The following is an 18,604-nucleotide window of genomic DNA, read 5'->3' on the forward strand; positions in this document are numbered from 1 at the left end:
ATTCCCAGTATCGTCACTATTAGGTAGTGGGGCATAATTATTAAGGCCAGAGTCCTCTGGGGAGTACTTGGCTTAAAGGACCCCAGAGTGTTACAGACTTGTAGGGGAGGGAATAAAAAAACTCTTTTCCAAAGGACTATTGGAAAAGAGCCTAGAATCAAAACTCAAGAGAATAAAATCTTCATAGTCCGCAGAGATTTCTGCTGTGTAAGCATACCGTAGCAGGGCCAGAAAAGCATGCGTGCAATGTATCCGTAAGCAAAGCAAAAGGAAACAGAGCAGAAAGAAAAATAAAGTTATGCTTGTAATTGGTATGTGTGGAGAGCTATTTAATCAAGTAGTTAATTGTCTTGTTATGGAAACTGAAGCTTGATTTCCTTCTTTCCTCTTCTCCTGCAGAGCCGTATTGAGGACCAGCCGTGACCATCTCGAAGAAAAAGCCCTCCTCCACCAATTTTGCTCTTGAAAAGTACCATAGATAGGATAGGATAGGATAGGACAGGACAGAACATGATAGGTTAGGATAGGATAGGATAGTTAAAGAGATTGTCTTTTTCAAAGCATTAGGCAAGACATACATGATAAGGAGCCGTGACTGAAAAGTCTTCGATTTACATTAGTATTAGTAATGTTTGTTACGATTCTGTAAGAGGGTACACGTGGTTTTACACATTAATTAGTATAGTTTATTTATATTAGTAGTACAGTATATGTTAGTATATGTTTACACTCCTGTAAGATTTACCACTTCTATTTACAACATGTAGCTCCTAGTCCAAATAGTTCAAGAATACCAACTCAGGGGATTTTTGAGAGGGTAAAGATAGTGTGATCCCATAATTGACACTTTCCATTACATTACATATGAAAAAGATGTTTTTAATTGCTTTCCTGCCATCTTTATTCATGAGTATTAAACGTTTTTCCACTGGTATTTGCCTCCAGTTAGTCTGTGTTCGTACCCTAGACTTTCTTACTGCGTGTCAGGTTGGGGGGTTTTGTTTGTGTGGTGTTGGTTTGGGGTTTTGTTTAACACCTCACGCCACCTCCGTCGCTCTGTTGGAACTTCTTCCAGCTCCCACAGCTCATCTTCCCTGCTCCCTCGAGAACTTGAAATGCCACATTTCAGCTGCATGCCCTGTAGGTGTAACCCCTCAGCTACGACCTTCCTTCAGCATTGCTTTCGTTTTCAGCATCACACCCAGTAACAAGGTATGGACTGGTTGTAACACCACCAGCATTACTGGCGTGCATCTTCTTCAAATTCCTACAGTTTTTTATGAGGGTGGCTTCTGTGTTTTAACAACAGTGGGGCTAGAAGCGGTTGTCCAAGTAAACCAGTGTCACCTGCGTTACCCATCGAGTCACAGCAGCTTATCGTGAGCTCAGTGTAGTCCAGTTGCATGCTGCAAGTTAATAAATATAAAATGGTTTTGAGTGGTTGCATCTTTTCCCCATTGACCCCATGATGGCATTTTCCCCTCCTGGCCTCACAGCCATTACTTTGTTGGGGTTTTTTCCCCTCCCCTGCACACAATACTAAGGGTTGGAGTTTACACAGCACAGCTGCTTATTCTACCTCTCAGCACAATCCCTCTTCCCCTCAGACCTCTCACACAGGTGACCTGCGAGTCACAAGTCACTTCAGCACTAGGGGAGACTCCTAAAACTGCCAAAGTCACACCGAGCCCCTGAACTATGGCAGTTGCCTTTGCCAGGACTTTCATGACGACTGTCAACTGCCTTTCATGTTACAACAGCAAAGCCAAGAGGGATGATTACACTGAATTTAAGCTGCCTGTTGCTTTTTTCCTAGGGATACAAAACAAACCAACGCAACCTTGCTCAATTTCCTTCAGGATAAATACAATCTCTCTGTGATCTAGGAATTCCATATTGCCATCTTGAGAGTACACCGCCACTTGTCCTTTTCTAAACAAGGGCAAAGACAGCGTTATCAGATTACAAGCACTCTTACTGCAGATAATCATTTCTGGGGCCTGTCGCCATAACCTTTTTTGGGAACAAGCTGCTTTGTCAGCTGGCTTGCTCCTTAGACTCTGTGAAACCTGTTGCTAGCTTCCACTGCCCTGTCACCAGACTCACTGGGGTAGGCACTTGCTGGGTGTTCATTCCCATCACCTGTGGGCTCCTGGGTTTCAGCTCTCATGTTCCACAGCAGAGCAAAAACCCCATACCAAAAGGAGGGGGGAAGGAGGAAAAGGAGCCCTCTGTGCGTCATGAAACGGACTGGCAAATTCTTACTTTCCCCTTGTTAAGTTCTGCCGACGGAAACTCATTTTCAAGGGGTCTGAGCAGGTGCATGACTACACACAGCACAAGGCGCCTTCACATTTGGGCTGCGGGTGCTAAACCTGCAGGAGGCTCAGAGGGGACACCCCTCCAGTGCCTGTGCTGCACCATAGCCCAGGACGGCGCAGTCCCTGCCCTGCGGACAGCAAACAGCTTCTCCACCAGAGCCCGGAGGCTGGCTCAAGCCTGAGCTCCTCCTTGCCCTCAGTTCCGAAGCCCATTATGTGACTTAGAAACAAGAAACAACCAAAAAAGCAAACCCCCCAAAACCCCAAGCCCGGAAAGTGGAAAAATAATGGACAAATACAGAAGCGTTTTAGCTGGCTCCTACTTTTCCAAAACACAATTAATTCCGAGCAGCAGGGCAAAGCCTGGGCAGCACCAGCCAAGGACCTAAAAACACAGACAGGGAAAAACAGCAGGTGGAACCACTGGCCATCCGCCGGGTCTTGCATAGGAAAACTCTCTCTATATGTGCACACAGGGATGCATATAGGTAGAGAAAACAGCAGCTAGATGGAGGCCATATCTGCTCTGAAACTGACATATTCATTTAATTCAGGTACTCTTTAGCTGTGTCCTTGCTCCCCTGAGACCGCCATCAGGCCCCTTGTACCACTCACTCCCAGAGTCAACTATTAGAAAAAAACCCCGCTCACAAAGAAACCCCGAACCAACCAACCCAGCCCAATGCTGTTGCCCAGATGCTTTTAATAAACTGCTACTGCTCTGCTTCAGGAAATCAAAGTTAACGAAACTCAGCCTCCCCGGGCATCCAAGCCAGCTCCGTGATAGCATCATTTCCTGAGAGCAGGGCTGTTGAGGACCATCTGAAGAGCACAATGCAGCTGCACACACGAGGCTAACCAGAAAGCGCTGGCGTAAGCGGACCAAGGAGAAAAACAATGTTTGTTCCTCACAGACTGTTTCAAACAGGAAGTTCTGGGAGCAGAAGATATCTTGTGCTTAACCGCTGTGTAGTCGTGAAAAGAAACAGTCTGGAAGAGCGATGATTGCTTAAGCAATAACATAGATGGCTACACCTAAAGCACATATCAGCCAGAAACAATAACGAGGAAACGGTTGTGAAAACTGGGGATTGAATAACCTGTAGAGGAATATTTGTGCGGCGGGTTTTTATCGTTTATTTCTCATAACACCCTTGTAAGCTTCAAGTATATAATCAAGCGACTTTTTTAACTAAACCATTCTGTACCTCCACGGAGTCCATGACATCATACAGCACACAGGGCATCGGGCAGCTCCAGCCCACGCGAGGTGACGGGGCGCTTGTGTCCAAAGAGCGGCTTTACCTGTTGGTGGGTGCCAGTCGCATCCAGCCTTGGGCGCCTGCCACCAGCACATCTGCAGGATGTGCTCTAAGGCCCGCGTAGCCCGGTGGCACCAGTACAGAAGGCTGTGCAAGTGATGCAGAGACCTTTTTTACCTTTTATTCTTTGAATGAGCTTCACTAAGCTTAAAAAAGCCCTTTCTGTGTTTTCCTTTTACTCATTTCCTGCATGGCCAGTACAGCGGTGCAACCCACCTCCCCGGGGAAGAGACCAAAGGGCAGCTGTCAGCCTGTGCCACAGACCACATCCCCAGCCCGCAGGCACCCGGGCAGGGTGAGCAGCTCTGGGAGTGGCGATGGCACACTCACCCCCCTACGGTGTCAAGTCCCTTCCCTCTCCAGCCCCCAGCACAAAGCAGGGAGTACTGTGAGAAGCACCAGGGGGTTTTCAGCCAAGATGTTCATGGAGAAACTGCTTCAACGGCTTCACGAAAGGTCACAAGAGGAAGGGCTGCTAAAACCAGAGCTCAGGCTGTCGCAGGCAAATCAGCTCCCATGGCTGGGATAAGGGAGAGGCCTCTCTGCCAGACACAGAGCTGAGTCTATTACAGAAGAAAAAGCGCATGAGGGTGGAAGAGATAAGTATATGAGCAATGCATACGAACACAGCAAGGAGCCTTAACATGGAGAGGCAGCCACAGGACTGCATCGGAGAAATGACTCCAGGCCAGAGGAGCTCACCCACCCATGCTGGCTCATCCCTCCTCTTCTGACAGACTCAGATGCACATGCGCGTTACCATGTGCTGTGCCAAGCTGAGGCCCTGCTCCTCTCGTGCACCCTTCTCACCACAGCTCCAGCAGCTGCCAGCCTTCAAACAGCATTACTAAAGGCTTGGGGAAACAGCTACACTGCAAAATGGAAACTGTCAGGCCCCAGGCCCCAGTCCCAAGGGAAGCGTGATGCGATGACCAACTTAGTAACATCACGCTCATATCCACGTTGACACCTGACAGCATGCTGGATGCTTACCAGTTCACAGAAGTCCTGCTTCTGAAGGCTACACCAAGCTTCTCACCAACATCTCTGGGATGGCCATCGTGCTTCAAGCAGGTCAGACTTGCCACTCGCAAAACCACATCGGAGGAGGAAGCAAGAGGGCTTGTCAGAAAGGAATGACCCAGGCTGCGTGTGGTGGCCCGCAGCAGACCTGCTCCCTGCAAGGATGCTGGAGAGGGACTCTTCACTAGGGACTGTAGCGATAGGACAAGGGGTAACGGGTTAAAACTTAAACTGGGGCAGTTTAGATTGGATATAAGGAAGAAGTTCTTTACTGTAAGGGCGGTGAGGCACTGGAATGGGCTGCCCAAGGAAGCTGTGAATGCTTCATCCCCGGCGGTGTTCAAGGCCACGTTGGACAGAGCCTTGGGTAACAAGGTTTAGTGTGAGGTGTCCCTGCCCATGGCAGGGGGGCTGGAACTGGATGACCTTAAGGTCCTTTCCAACCCTAACTATTCTATGATTCATACTCACCATGGCGCATGGGCACCTGCTCCAGCCTGGGCAGCAGAAGGAACGTGGCTTCCAGGTGGTAGCTGTGGAGCAGGCGCATTTATACAGCCAGTGACTCCATGGCAGAGTGACACAGATGCAAAACTCTTGAGCTGGCCTTCCCTGCCAGGGCTACTCCCACCCAATGAAGAATACACACAGCTGCTCCTCTTGCACCAGGTTCTATGTATCATCAGACCGGCTGACAGGTAATAACACGTCTTCTTTAGCAGAAAGCACAACACCCATCACTAATTATTAAAAACATAAAAAAACCAAACACCACCACCAGCACCACCAAAAACCAGCCAACCCAACCAACCCAGCCGCTGCAACAGCAGCCTGCAGCTTGAGGTCTGTGCCTAATAGAGCTGCAGTGCACAATTCTATCACAGCTGTTGAGAACAGTGCGGTTGACAACGCAAACACTTCTGCAGGTTGTTTTGTTTTTATAAGGAGAGTGCAAGCAGTTCGTAAACAAACTGCTTAGATTTTGAGTTCCTACAAGTCCTGCGCTTGGCTTTATGGCCTAATTAAACAGGCCTGCAAGTAGGTTGTTTTCCAGGCTTTGTTTTCCTGAAGAAAGAAATGGAGATGGGGAAGGAAGCAGGACATGACACAGACTAGCTCCACCTGTGCTCCCTTAAGGCAGTGCAGAGGTAAACCTTCTACTTTCCCATCCAGCTTCCAAGATTTCAGACACGCCAAGGCATCAGTTCTGGGCTGGGAGGCCTGTTTCCATGGGATCCAGCAGGTTTTGAAGTCTGCGGAGGGGAAGCTAGCAACAGTTTTCTTTGAGATGTGATGAGGGAGCAGAGGCTACAGAGGAGCGCTGCTCCAGAGCACGCAGCGTTTCTGGAAACCATCTTGATTCTGACAGGGATCAGTTGCAAAACCAAAACCAAATAACCCAAGTGCTTGCCCGCAGTTTCTCTCAGTGAACAGGGCTATAAAAGCCTGCAAACCTACAAGAAGTTCTAGTTACACAGCAGCCCAGTTACAGCTACCCAGAAAGGTATTAACACTTGTACACCTCTATATATTAATCTTTATAAATACAGTGTTGCGCATGAAGAACTATAGAAAGACGTCATTCAAGGCTGGGGATTTTCACAAAAGCTTGTGAGGGCTTTTGTTCACATCTCTGCCTTTTTTCTGCCACTCCGGAACACTTGTTCTTTTTCCTCCTTCATCTCCCACCCAGTCCTAAGCACCTCGGTTACTCGGCAGGTCCAACCTCTGTGCTTTGCCATTCAAAGCAGTGGGAAGGAGGCCATGTGAAGAGCTGCTCTACAACTTTCAAGGGTGAAAAGCTAAAGTGTGAGGCAGGTTCAGCTGTCAACAGAGTCCCAGGGGAAGCGGGCAGTCATAGCTCATCCCTGGAGGGTGGCGCGTTGAGAGGTGACTGGGAAGGCAGAGCATCCTTGCTCCGGGCATCGCTGTGGATCTTGCCCTGCTGACGGGCTTTCCACGAGTGTGTTCTGTCCCAGTCCGTTGACACAGTCTCATTGTCCCAGATTGTAGAGGTCTCCGTGTCACTGAGGTAGCCTGGCTGCCCGGTGTAGTGCGTAGGGTAAACAAGAAGGGGTTCTGCTGAAAAGGCTTTCAAGTCTCTGGACTCATAGTACTCCATGTACTTTGCTCTAAAGAGGAGAGAAAAATCACCCCAGTAACAGAGTGAACGTTCACCAGTGCCACTGCTTATAACTGAGAGACACAAGCCAAGCCACCAAGCAAACGGATCCCAGGGAGTGCCGGTAGTTGCTGGGTGGCGTTCTAGTAGAGAGTTCTGACTCTCTACAGCCAGAGCCTCCCGTCTTACAACCACACACAACATGTACACCCAACACCTTCGTTACCAGAGACAGCCAAGTGTCTCAGGACCGGTCCTTACTCAGTTCAGGGCCTGTGGACAATAACCCCTCTGCAGCAGGTCTGTCACCTCCTTTGACCTGTGTCAGGAGCTCTTCTCTAGAGAGCCAAAAAGCCTGAGCAGCCCCGTTACCCACCAACCAGGCTACAGAAGGGAGACACACCGACATGGTCTGGCTTAAGGACATTAGCAAGATCCAGCTCACGTCAACATAAGCAACAAAGACTTACTACTTACACAGGGTGCTTGTTGTACATAACTGGCAGAAATTCATCTACAGGCAGCATCTTGCTGAAAGGCTCAGCTCCAATGAGTTTCTGAGCCCCTTGGAAAGAGATTGCGTACCCCAGGGTCCAATACGAGTAATCAGCTTCCACCAAATTCATGACATTGGGAACTGCTTTCTCAGGCTCTTGCACCCGCATCCTTTTCCGGCCAATGTAGCTTAAAGGGCGACAAAAACAAGGAAACTGGAACCAAAGCGAATCTCAAGCAACTAAGACCACAAGACTATTCACGTCAACCAAGATCCAAGAAGTAATCCCTGACCAGGCCCACAGATTTCTATCCTGCACCCCTGCCACACATCCAAGCCTTAACCCACTGGGTGGCAAAACTGTGAAAGACTTCACAAGGGAGCAAAGATGACATGGTCCAAACCTCAGCACTGAACCAACACCGTCATTTACAGCCTGCCTCAGAAGGCAGATCTGTCCTGACGGCAAGAGCCGCTGACAAGTCTCTGCCACCTTCCCCTGCACTCCAGCATTAACCTGCATCTCCACCATGACACAGCAGGCGCTGCTGACCTCCCCTGTGCGCCCAGCAGTTCAGGTGGCTGAGGGACAGCTACTTACATAAGCTCCCAGTCTAGCTGGGCTTGTTGAACGTCAGCCATCAGCTTCATGAGCTTCCTCTTAAACTGGTGTTCAAAGCGCACATCGTCTTCAATAACAAGCGTCTTCTCCAGTTCTCTGTTCACCACCTGAAAACAAAAGGTTCAGAAGCAATCACAGTGGCACATCCCCATCTGAAGTCACACGCACCATCTAGAAGCCAAGAGCTGCCATCTCGTATGAGCACAGCAACCACCTCCTCAGAGGAACATGCGGCAGCCTTTGACGCCAAAGCTGCTGTTCAGAAAACACTCCTTCTTAGGAGAAAGTGTTTGTGAAGTCTGTGAAGGAGGACAATCTAGCATATCCAGAGTCTGGCCCTGACAACCTGAAGAACACACGTGCAAAGACATCCTGTACGTGGGTTCCCACATTATCATCTGATTGCTGCACTGCCTGACTTCTCAGCACTGAAGTCACTCCTGCTGGCTCTAGCCTCTTTGGAGCAGTGCCCTGCCCTGCTGAGAAGTGCTGCAGCTAACACCTCCCAAGGCAGAGGGCTGTCTGCACCTGAGTAACCGCTGCCACTGCCCAGTCTTCTTTCAGTACCAAGTCTTTCTCTCTGCCTCCGCCACACCGCACATGAAGTAATCCCTCCCGCTGATGTGGGGCTCTGTAAGTGCAGCATCTATGACCAGCACAGCCTAGATCCTCTCAAGCATTGCTCTCCAGGTGACCAGGGACAGATGGAAGCTTTTATCAGCCAAGCAAGATCTCTTAGCTCAGGTAACAGAGGTGCCTACTATTAAGCATCTTCATGACATGCCAACTCAGAAAAGCCAGTCAGCAGAGTCACTGGAGCTTGCTTCAGTCGACATGCAGAACGAGATAAAAAGATGAAGCTTTTGAAACACCATTTGTTCTTCAAAACCTTCTTGCCTTTCTCCTAAACAAACTCCCTCCAAGCAGGCTACTGGATGGTTTGCAAACAGTCATGAAAGTACTCTGATAAAAATCATTCATCTCTGTTGGTAAATGGAAAGCAGAGATGAGAAAGCTGAACTGTATCCAAGAAAATGCCCATGCCTGATCCCCTACAAACCAAGGAAAATGGTTCCATCCTACAATTCCAGAAATCAGCATCGTACTTGATGCTCTGCCCTAGGACTGGCTGTGTGCCTTCCTCCTGCACCTACCTTCAGCACCCTCCTGCACCTTCCTGCAGGAACACCAAGGCACCTGCAAAATCCTTACCTCCTTCCAGATGTAATAGTGACTAAGGAAGCAGCCAATCTCTCCTCTGGTTAGTGGCCTGGAAGAGTATGGGTCCCGGTATCCCGGGAGCATATCGATGCTGAGAGCTTTGAGCTGACTCGTGTTAAGTGCTCTGAGAAGAGAGAAAACATCTATCACCAGTTAAAAGAAAAGTGAATTCAAGTCAGGCACGGACACAACACACGAAACGCTGCTGATGTTCAAAGAAAACCTCTATCTTGAGAAACACCTGCACTGGTTTCCCTCAAAAACCCCGAGAAAAATTAACTTACCGATTAACATTTCTAAATCAAGCTGGCAAATCATAGCCCTAACTCTGCTAACAGCTCCTTGTGGAACCATCACTGTGGCAGGTGCTTGGCTCAGACTGTTTTCCTAAGAGGTCTTGATGGGTGCCGAAGTCTTCAAGACCGCTAGATGGCACGTGGGGTTCCCACCCCCCTGAGGCCTTTTGCAACTCCCAGAGCAAAAGTTTCTGCTTTGGTTTCTCCTTATAAAAAGGCCTTAACACACACACCTTAGAGGAAACTCGGAAAGGGCTGTGTCAGGGTTAACGCTGTAACACAGGGTGGACAGCCTTCCCAGGAGATAATTGCTCTCACTTGTACTGCTGACTCCTTCGAACTGTGTGCAAGCGTTACAGTTCACAGAAATCAGCATGATTTTAACCCCATTTTCGCCTTAGTCTGAACCACCCTGCCCTGGTTCTCTCATGGAAACTGACTAATTGCAAAAGAAGAAAGAAAGACAGCAAAACTGCCCCAAACAGACTGTTAGGTAGATAAAAGCGATATTCACCTCTGCCCTCAGCCCACCCTTCCCCACCAGAAAGGAGGCCAGGGCATCCAAGGAGATCGTATTAAGCAGTTTTGCATAATACGCCCCTTGCAAACACCAACCCCTCCCTAAACTCACTTTCCATCCACAGCCTCCACTATCTTGACCGCAATCTCCTGCTCATAGAGGGTCCGCAGCATCCGATCCCGCCTGTCTTTCCGACGCTTCAGATTGATCATGAAAATCTGCACAGAAGAGAAAGCCATCAGCCTCCCAGTTTGGGACTGAGGAAGAAAAGGGAGTCCTGACCCACTCTTCTCCAGCAGCCCCACTGGAAAAGCACACCTTTTGAAAATATTGGGGGTGTTTTCATTCAGGTTACTCAGAATTTGCCAAAAAACCTGAGTTGGTTTGGAGTGGAAAGCTTAGAGGCTAGTTCTCAATCTTAAAACCACTTTTTATGGATGCTCACAGGGGAAAACTGCTCGTTCAGGGTCAATAAAGGTGAGGGGAGACCAGTCACAGCAAAGTCTCTAACTTACATAGATACAGGATGCTTTGATTTATATTAAACACAGAGTATCATGGTCATCTCCCGCCTCAGTCCTAGAGAAACACTGACCCCCACATGTCTCCACAATGCTGCCACTGCCTCTATTTAGTATTAGCAGTGGGGCCACTATTCAAGTACAAGGACACAGCGAAGAAAGGATTTTTGTCATTACTTCAGGCACCGAAAATCCACTGCTACCCCTGCCAGAGCAGAAAGCCTAGCAGAGAGCCAGCACTAGGGATAGAGATGTCTGGGCAGGGCTGCACCTAGGCCTTGAGGAGACAGACTCTCTGGTGGAGGACAGAGGACTTAAGCCCTCATTTGCAGGTACACTGCAGAGGGTCAGCGGTATTTTTCAGTCCCCGGCAAGCAAGTGCAGCCCGGTAAGGAGCAGATCAAATTCCAGCTCGGTACAAATGCAAAAATAATAAATCAGATAAATAAAGTGCAGCCACAAAGGGCAACATGGAAAAAACTACACCAGCTGTGTCCCCAACACAGACACTCAAACACACAGCCAAATCAGGTTCAGACTTTACGATTCCTATGAACAGAGGGAGCAGGATACACCAGGAAAACAAAGGCTCCCCTGATCACCACAACTCCCTGGGTCACCGTGCCACTGCCACCCTGGGAGAAGCATACGCAGGGGCTGCTGGCCCTGTGAATAACACGGGCACTGGTTAATTAAAGCACAGCAGAGCCCTATCCAGTTTTCTGTTCTCAATGCCTGGCCTCTTCACAACATGAGCCAGAGCTGGGAGAGGAATTTCTGCGGCTTCTTGGGGCACCACCAGTGTCAGCAACCGTCTGTGTAGTTCAGTGCTGCTTAAGGCCATGGCAGAAAAATGTGGCAACCAAGAAGGGCAGGGGGAGGAGCTGCCCCAGTAAAGAGACAGCATGCATGCTTTTCATCACTCCTGACCCTACCCAGCTTGGGCTAGAATCCAGCCAACAGCCTGCGTCCCACAGCTGCTCCAGAGCTCCAGTGCTTCTCTCACGTGAGAGAAATCACTCCCTTCTGTCACTGGAAAGCAGGAGAGTTTTCCCAAAAGACTGCGTCTTGGCACACAGTGGAAGGACTGCCAAGCTGCTCTGCAGAGTCGGATGGAGAGGAAACACACAACAACTGGGGAAACAACCTGCACTTCAGCCCAACTTCTCCATCTCCTCCTGGCTGGATTCAAACGTCCATACCTTCAAGACAGGAAGCCCAAAGATTTGCTGGGCACGGCCCTTGCACACAAGTCTACACTTCTAAACACGGCTCTCATAGCCATAGCTCATAGCAGCCCACAGAGCTGGCTGGCCTTGTGTCTCTCGAGCAAACACCACAGGGAAAGAGCACGTCCTGAGCCCTTTCTGTTCTGCTCCCCCGAGCTCAGCATTTCTCCCCAAATAAAAAATGGCTATTTTCTCCTTGCAAAAGATCTAAGACCAAAAGAGGAGTGATCAGGAAAGGGGCAACTACGTGAAAAGATAATATACTTTGAGGGAAATGGCAAGAAGCTCAGCAGCAGGGAGAACCCAGGGCCTCTAGGTGATGAATGGCAAGACGGTTAACAGTAAAGTAAGTTCCTTACTTCATCAAATCCCATCTTGTCCGGGTGCTTTGGAGGAACCGAGACATACTGAGAGGGTTCAATGGGAGGACGATCGACTGAAAGAGAGGAGAGATCCCAAGCATCACCTTCACGTAGAGGTTGCATTGCTACAAGGTATCGCCACGTGTATTCATCACTGGGCCGAAGGCCCCAAGGAGCCGGGATGCGAAGTCAGGCCAGGGGTGGGTACAGCAGAAAGCATCCACGGTGCAAAACAGAAGCCAGCAGCCATGTGCCAGACAGACACCATGACAAAAAAAAAATGGGTTCTGCAGCATCTGCTCCACATTAAAGCTGCATCTTTGCTTTTGATCTGGGGAAGTTGAAGGATTTTGTGAATGGGGTTGACCTGACTGTGAGGCGATTACACCCCCAGGGAGAAAATGGAAAACCGCATATCGAAACCGCAGGAGAACAATCAGATCAGGATGCAGGCTCCCAGGGGGAAGAAAGCTAGGCTGCTGGCAAGAGAGCTCCACAAACATCGACTGGGGGTACTGGGACTGAGGGCTGGCGTGTGGGGTGCCCATCATGGCAGGGCACAGCAACTTACTCATAGCCTCAACTAGCGTGTGCACAAAGTTCTCAGTTTCTTCTTGCAGTGTCTGCTGTGATTTCAGGGGCATGGGAAGGAAACCATAGTGTTCACGGTTGCAGATGAACATCTGTATTCCTGGGGATCATACAAAAAAGGAAATTAGACTCAGACCTTTACCAGCAGATTCCACTGCTTTGTTGCTACGTCGCCACAGTCCAGCTTATGCCAGGACCTCAGTCCCAAGGAGATCTGCTTTGTAAGCAACCATTCGAAAAACATCACAGTGCCATTTTCCAGCTTATTCGGCCAGCAGCAAGTGACCTCTCCTATGAAATCAATTTTTACCTGCTCCTAACAGCAGGTGTTTTTACCCTGCAATCAGTTTTCCTCTAGGAGATACTGGAAACCCTCCTCTTAGAACAGATACAGGGTCTTTTTCTTCATGCTACAGAAACAATCATACAGCAGAGGCATAACCGCCCTTTAGCAAAAGCAGTGTCTGATACACAGGCACATACAGCAGGACTCCTGCAGGTACCTGGGGAGTACCACAGGAACGCCCATCCCCAAAACCCCACCTGCACTGCTCAGACCTGGCACCTCACCTGACAATCCCTTCATAAACCCAGAGCCAAAAGCAGCAGGAGGTTTTCAGCCTCTGAGTAAGCCAGCCTCAAGTGATGCAATGGGCTTCCACCTGCAGCTATGAGGAAGGAGATGCAGCAGCAATCCTAGGACATGGGGCCTCTCTCCCTGCTCAGGGAGAGCTCAGGGAGACCCAGGGCTCAGCAACGGCCTCCAAACAGGGGATGGGGAGTGGAATGTGACAGGACAAGGGGGAATAGCGTTAACATGAAAGAAAAGAGATTTACACATTAGGAACAAGTTCTTCACTATGAGGGTGGTGAGATACTGCCACAGGTTGCCCAGAGGAGCTGTGGCTGCCGCATCCCTGGAAGTGTTTAGGGCCAGGCTGGACAAGGCTTTGAGCAACCTGATGGAGCAGAAGGTGTCCCTGCCCGTGCCAAGGGGTTTGCAACTAGATGGACCTTTAAGGTCCCTTACAACACAAATCAGCCTATGATTCTATAAATGGGGCTCAAAGGTAGGGGAAACACACAGGTTTCAAAGTTCAGACCGAATGGCGGAGGCGGTTTTACTCAGCTGCAATTTAGGTAGATGGCATAATAAAAAATACTACCTGCTGACATTCATGCATTTGGCACTGATCTCATCAACTAATCTTATCTGCCTCACTGAGCTGTTCTTATTCGGCTCATTAAGCTCTGTTTTTATCCTCTGCTGGCTTAAACACAGTTGATCTGTACAGCTTCACGCCAGTATTTCTGTTCCTTCTGGGATAAAAGCTGCTTTAGAATGGTAAGACTACCTTAAAATGGGGAGGTGGACTTGTTCTTGGGCTCTGTTTTTGTGATCAAGTAAACGACTGCTACCAGGGACAGAAAAGGTATAGACAGTTGTATAATGATCAGCCTTTGTCAGGCAGTGACCAGCATTCACAGCTACGCCCTAAACCCACAGCCACATTAGGCAACGTCTATTTCCCTCAAGGCCCTGTGAGCAGACCTTCCTGCTGGCTGGCTCCAGCTCTTCAGAGCCTCAGGCTGAAAGGAAGCTCAGGACATCTGGCTGGCTAAATGCTATCTTGCATAGGAGTGCAAGGGGCCCTACAGAGCCCAGCCACACTGAGATTCTGATCTGAGTCAGTAGTCCCACCACAGGCCACATCCTCCCAGCAGAGCTGGGATGGTCTCTTTGGAGCATCACAATACAGTTGCTTTGAGCAGTAGATCCACTGTGGAAACTCCATGGTTTGACCTGAGGCGTTTTCCCATTTCTGAACTTGGATGCCATCCTTTTATCCTGGGTGAGAAAACTCAGCCCAGGACGACAATCTGAGCAGATCAGTGGGCCAGCGTGTCGAAGCAAAGCCTTTGATGTCATGGGTCAGTCCTGGAAAAAGCTAAAGTGCTCCAGGATGGAAGGGAAAAATGATGGATTTCAATCCCAAATCTATTTCTTACACAGATGGAGCTAATGCAATGCAGTAACCACACTCACTGGATGCTGCATTTCTGGGAGAGCTGTCAGAGGGAACAAGTGGGGCAAGTAGATTGGAGGGAGCCTGCTTTGCTAGCCAGGCTGGAACTTCAGTTCTCCTCTGGAGCCAATATTTCCATGTCCTGGCCATGAAAGTCAGGACCCCATGTCACCTCTGCCTCCCAAGGCTCCAGTTTCAGCTCTTGTTGCCTCTGCCATTTGTCTCTCTGATTTGATGCCCCTCACACTCTCATATCTGTGTTTTAAAATGCCTTTCTTAGTCTGCCAAGACAATGCCATCTTTTTCAGTGCTGTCAAGAATGTCACACCAGAAACATCCCGAAAAGGAAAGCAACAGACATCTGGTGTCTGCCATGCTGGTCTGGAAATGGTGGGAAAGGCAGTTTTGTCAGCCCATCTCTTCTGCAGAAGCAACTGCCAAATCCAACTAGCTACGCTTCTGCACTTTCTGTTTGTCTGAAGGACAGCCCTCCTCGCTCACCTTAACTTTGCCTCCTTTACAAACAGCACAGGTAACACCAAATGCGCATCACTCAGAGGACTCACAAGCCATTTTTCTCCACTGCTTCACTTCAGTAAGTCAGTAAACCACTCACGAAGCTCTAAACAGAAGTGCATTTCATTGGTACCCGTGAGCTTTCATCAGTGTCTTTTGCCTTATAAGGCCCCAAACTTTCACTTTTTCAACACAGCAGGGCAAAGAACAGTATAGATGTCCATTACAACCATATCCTTCCCAGGAGCTCCTTTCAGCTCTGACACTGCTATGCACAGGTCTGCCAGCCAGGACTTCACAGGAGACACAATACCCACCAGATACACTCTCCACAAATAAATGGGACTGAACATCTTCACCAGAAGTATAGCAAGATCAGCCCTTAAAGTTTTGACAGTGATTTCTCAGAGACAGCTGGAGCTCTCAGCAAACACCAATAGCCATTCCAGACAAGGAAAGAGGACACTGAGGTTGTGACTTGGCCTGAACGCACCCCTGTATTTCACATCTAACAGAAATCCTCCCATGGCCAAAGAGAAACCAATCATGGTATCAGCCAAAGCAGCACCCATTTTCTCTCTGGTATGCCCCAAGGGTCTCAAGGCAGCACCGTGCTCACCCGGTTCTCCCAAAGTATCAATAATACAATGGCAATCATGCAGTGATTTTACTGCTCACACACCAGCTCTGACCCACTTTTGCCTGCAAGAGATTTCCTCTCAGCACAGCCCACAGGCTCCACATCATTCCCCTACAAGTGGCACTTTTGAGATGCTGCTTTCAAGAAAACCCAAACAAACAAACAAAAAACCCCAGAAAACCCCAAACCGAAACCCCCCTCCCTCAGACAATTCCTGCTGAGCTGCCACGAAGCAAAACCTCATGAACACTGTGGATGATCATCTTGGGCTTTGTTTTCCACAAAGTCTGCTACATTTAAAGAGTCTCTGGTCTTCACCCCTTCCTCATGGATCTCCTAGAAGCAGTGACTTTAAATACCTTACCTTCAGTCTTCAGAATACTCACAGTATTCACCTTTGTTCACTACTCTCTTGCTGTGACACAAATTAAGGGTGGATGCCACAAATTTTGTCTCTGAAACACTGCCCCTATCCCAAGAACAGCTCCTATTTCCTTTGAAGCTAGCTGTGAATCAAAAGCCCATAGTCAGTCCCTTGCTGCTGGCTATCCCTGACCAGGTCCAAAAGAGGAAAGAGAAGAGGGTCTTAAATCACTACTGAAGTCACACAGGACTTCTGGCCTGTGAATTCAATGTAGAGGTCTGCATGCCTCTACAAGTGAATCCTCCAAAGCAAACGCTCTAGACATACCTGCTTGGCGACTGGAGAAGGCAAAGACCATGATATCATCAAAGCTCCAGGTGTAGTCCTGGTGTGGGGGGTAGAACATCAGCTTGGTGCAGGCCTCTTTCCTCAAGTCAATGAGGAATGTGGAATGAATCATTGGGACAGCAAAACAGCCTGTCCTCTTCCACTCCCGTATCAGGGGATAATCCAGGGTTCTTTTGTAATAGCCCTGAAATCACAGCAAGGGGGCAGCTTGTTACAAGAGATTTCTGTTTCATAGATGAGCTCCTTAGCAAAGGTTGTCACCCTTAGTCCTCCCTCAGCAGAGATTGATCAGCTTAATTCTCAGATTTTTAAGTTTCTCTGTCCTGGGTTCACCAGTAGCTGTTTTGCTCCTTCTTAGTAACTGGTGCAAGCTCTGTGTTTTGACTTCCAGCCTGGGAACAGAGCTGATAACACCGATTGTTTTTTTAATTCTTGTTAAATAATGTTTATTCTGGCCAAGGACTCTGTGAGTCTCATGCTCTGCCGGGGACGAGGGGAGGCCGGGAGGAAGCAGAGAAAGGACACCTGACCCAAGCTAGCCAAAGAGGTATTCCATACCACAGTACATGGTAACTTGGAGTTAGCCGGAAGGGCATGGTCTCTCTTCGGGGTGGGGGTGGGGGGGTGTCGAACTCATTTGGCAGTGGTATCGTATTCTCTTCTCTTGTTATTTTCTCTTATCAATATTATCATTGGTGGTAGCAGCAGTGATTTGTGTTATACCTCAGTTACTGGGCTGTTCTTATCTCAACCCGCGGGAGTTACATTCTCTCGATTCTCCTCCCCATCCCTCCGGGAGCGGGGTGGGTCGGGGGGGGGTGAGTGAACAAGCTTTTGTGGTTGGGTTTAAACCACGACACTCTCCATTATGGATAGGTCATTTTTCTCACGTATGAACAAGATTTATGTAGTGGGGCAGCACCCTTTGCTTTGTCGGGAGTGTGTGCTCTGAATTGTGTATGTAAAGGGTACTGCTGTAAAGGACAGAAGTGCTGAGCCTAGAAATTTAATGTTATTTTTTCACATCACATATACTGCAGAAAGTATCAGATAAAAAATGTTGTGTAGTAGAAATATAGTTATTTTTAGAGCAGAATGAGACTGAGCTATTGCTTTAAAAGTTGTTCCACATTACTGTGGCATGTTGACCCTGGCTGATAGGCAAGTCCCCACCGAGTCGCTTGCTCCCAACTGGTGGGATGGGGAAGCAAACGGGAATGGTAAAAACAGGAAGGGAAAAAACCAAGACCAAGCCCAGAAGTAGCCCTCAGTGGCTGAGATATGAACAGGTTAATAAGTGAATAGGGGAAGAAAAGCCCCGAACAAACAAGTGATGCAAAACCAGTCACTATCACCAGACAGATGCCCAGCCATTCCCCCAGCACCAGTTTCTTTGGACCCCCAACACCCTCCCCTCTCTGTCCCCCCTCATGTCAGTGTTATTGCTGAACATGATGTTACAGAGCACAGAAAATAACTTTGGTCACTTTGGGTCAGCTGTGCCAGCCGTTTCCTCCCAACCTCTTGCTACGGGGTCCAAGTGTGAGCAAGAGTGAGAAACAGAGAAGGCCTAGTGCTGTAGAAACGCTATCCATCAGCGACTAAAGCATCGGTGTGTTATTAATACTGCTTTGGTCACCAGTCTAAAACACAGCACTATGTGGGCTGCTATGAAGAAAATTAACTGTATCCCAACCAAACCCGTTACAATCACCTTGTCCATAAAAAGATTTCAGAAGCAGAATCCAAGGTATAGAAGGGCAGATCTATTGTCACGGTAATTTTTTACTCCTTTTCATTCTTGACCTTTGAAATGTTCTTAACTAAGCTCTAGATGGACTTTACAAGACATTCAAGCTGAAATGGGGACTGTAGTTAACACTTTTCTTTTATCCCAGCTAAGCCTTAACAATGAGATCAGCTTTTTTGACCTGTTGGCCAGTCTGCTCCTGGCATGAGTTTTGGCATCCTTTGAGGAAGTGGGTTCCTAATCTGCATGTGTCCTAGAATAGCAAGAAGACTTTTGTTCTCTTGAAAATTTTCCCTTTTTGCCCACGTTGGCC

General features: G+C 48.6%; 1 protein-coding gene across 1 annotated transcript in view; it reads right to left on the bottom strand.

Annotated features, from left to right (window-relative positions):
• Nucleotides 1-5,321: 5,321 nt before the first annotated feature.
• The window catches only part of LOC136011808 (procollagen galactosyltransferase 2-like), a 55,391-nt gene continuing 42,108 nt past the window's right edge, over nt 5,322-18,604 (bottom strand). Inside the window, exons 5-12 of the mRNA XM_065674202.1 lie at nt 16,521-16,725; nt 12,627-12,746; nt 12,053-12,129; nt 10,055-10,161; nt 9,119-9,251; nt 7,886-8,013; nt 7,266-7,472; nt 5,322-6,798 (exon numbers count right to left, since the gene is read on the bottom strand). Of these exons, the coding sequence (XP_065530274.1) occupies nt 6,522-6,798; nt 7,266-7,472; nt 7,886-8,013; nt 9,119-9,251; nt 10,055-10,161; nt 12,053-12,129; nt 12,627-12,746; nt 16,521-16,725 (1,254 nt within the window). The 3' untranslated portion in view covers nt 5,322-6,521. The remainder of the gene's footprint in view (nt 6,799-7,265; nt 7,473-7,885; nt 8,014-9,118; nt 9,252-10,054; nt 10,162-12,052; nt 12,130-12,626; nt 12,747-16,520; nt 16,726-18,604) is intronic.

This window comes from Lathamus discolor, chromosome 3, assembly GCF_037157495.1.
Source record: "Lathamus discolor isolate bLatDis1 chromosome 3, bLatDis1.hap1, whole genome shotgun sequence".
NCBI classification, from domain to species: Eukaryota; Metazoa; Chordata; class Aves; order Psittaciformes; family Psittacidae; genus Lathamus; species Lathamus discolor.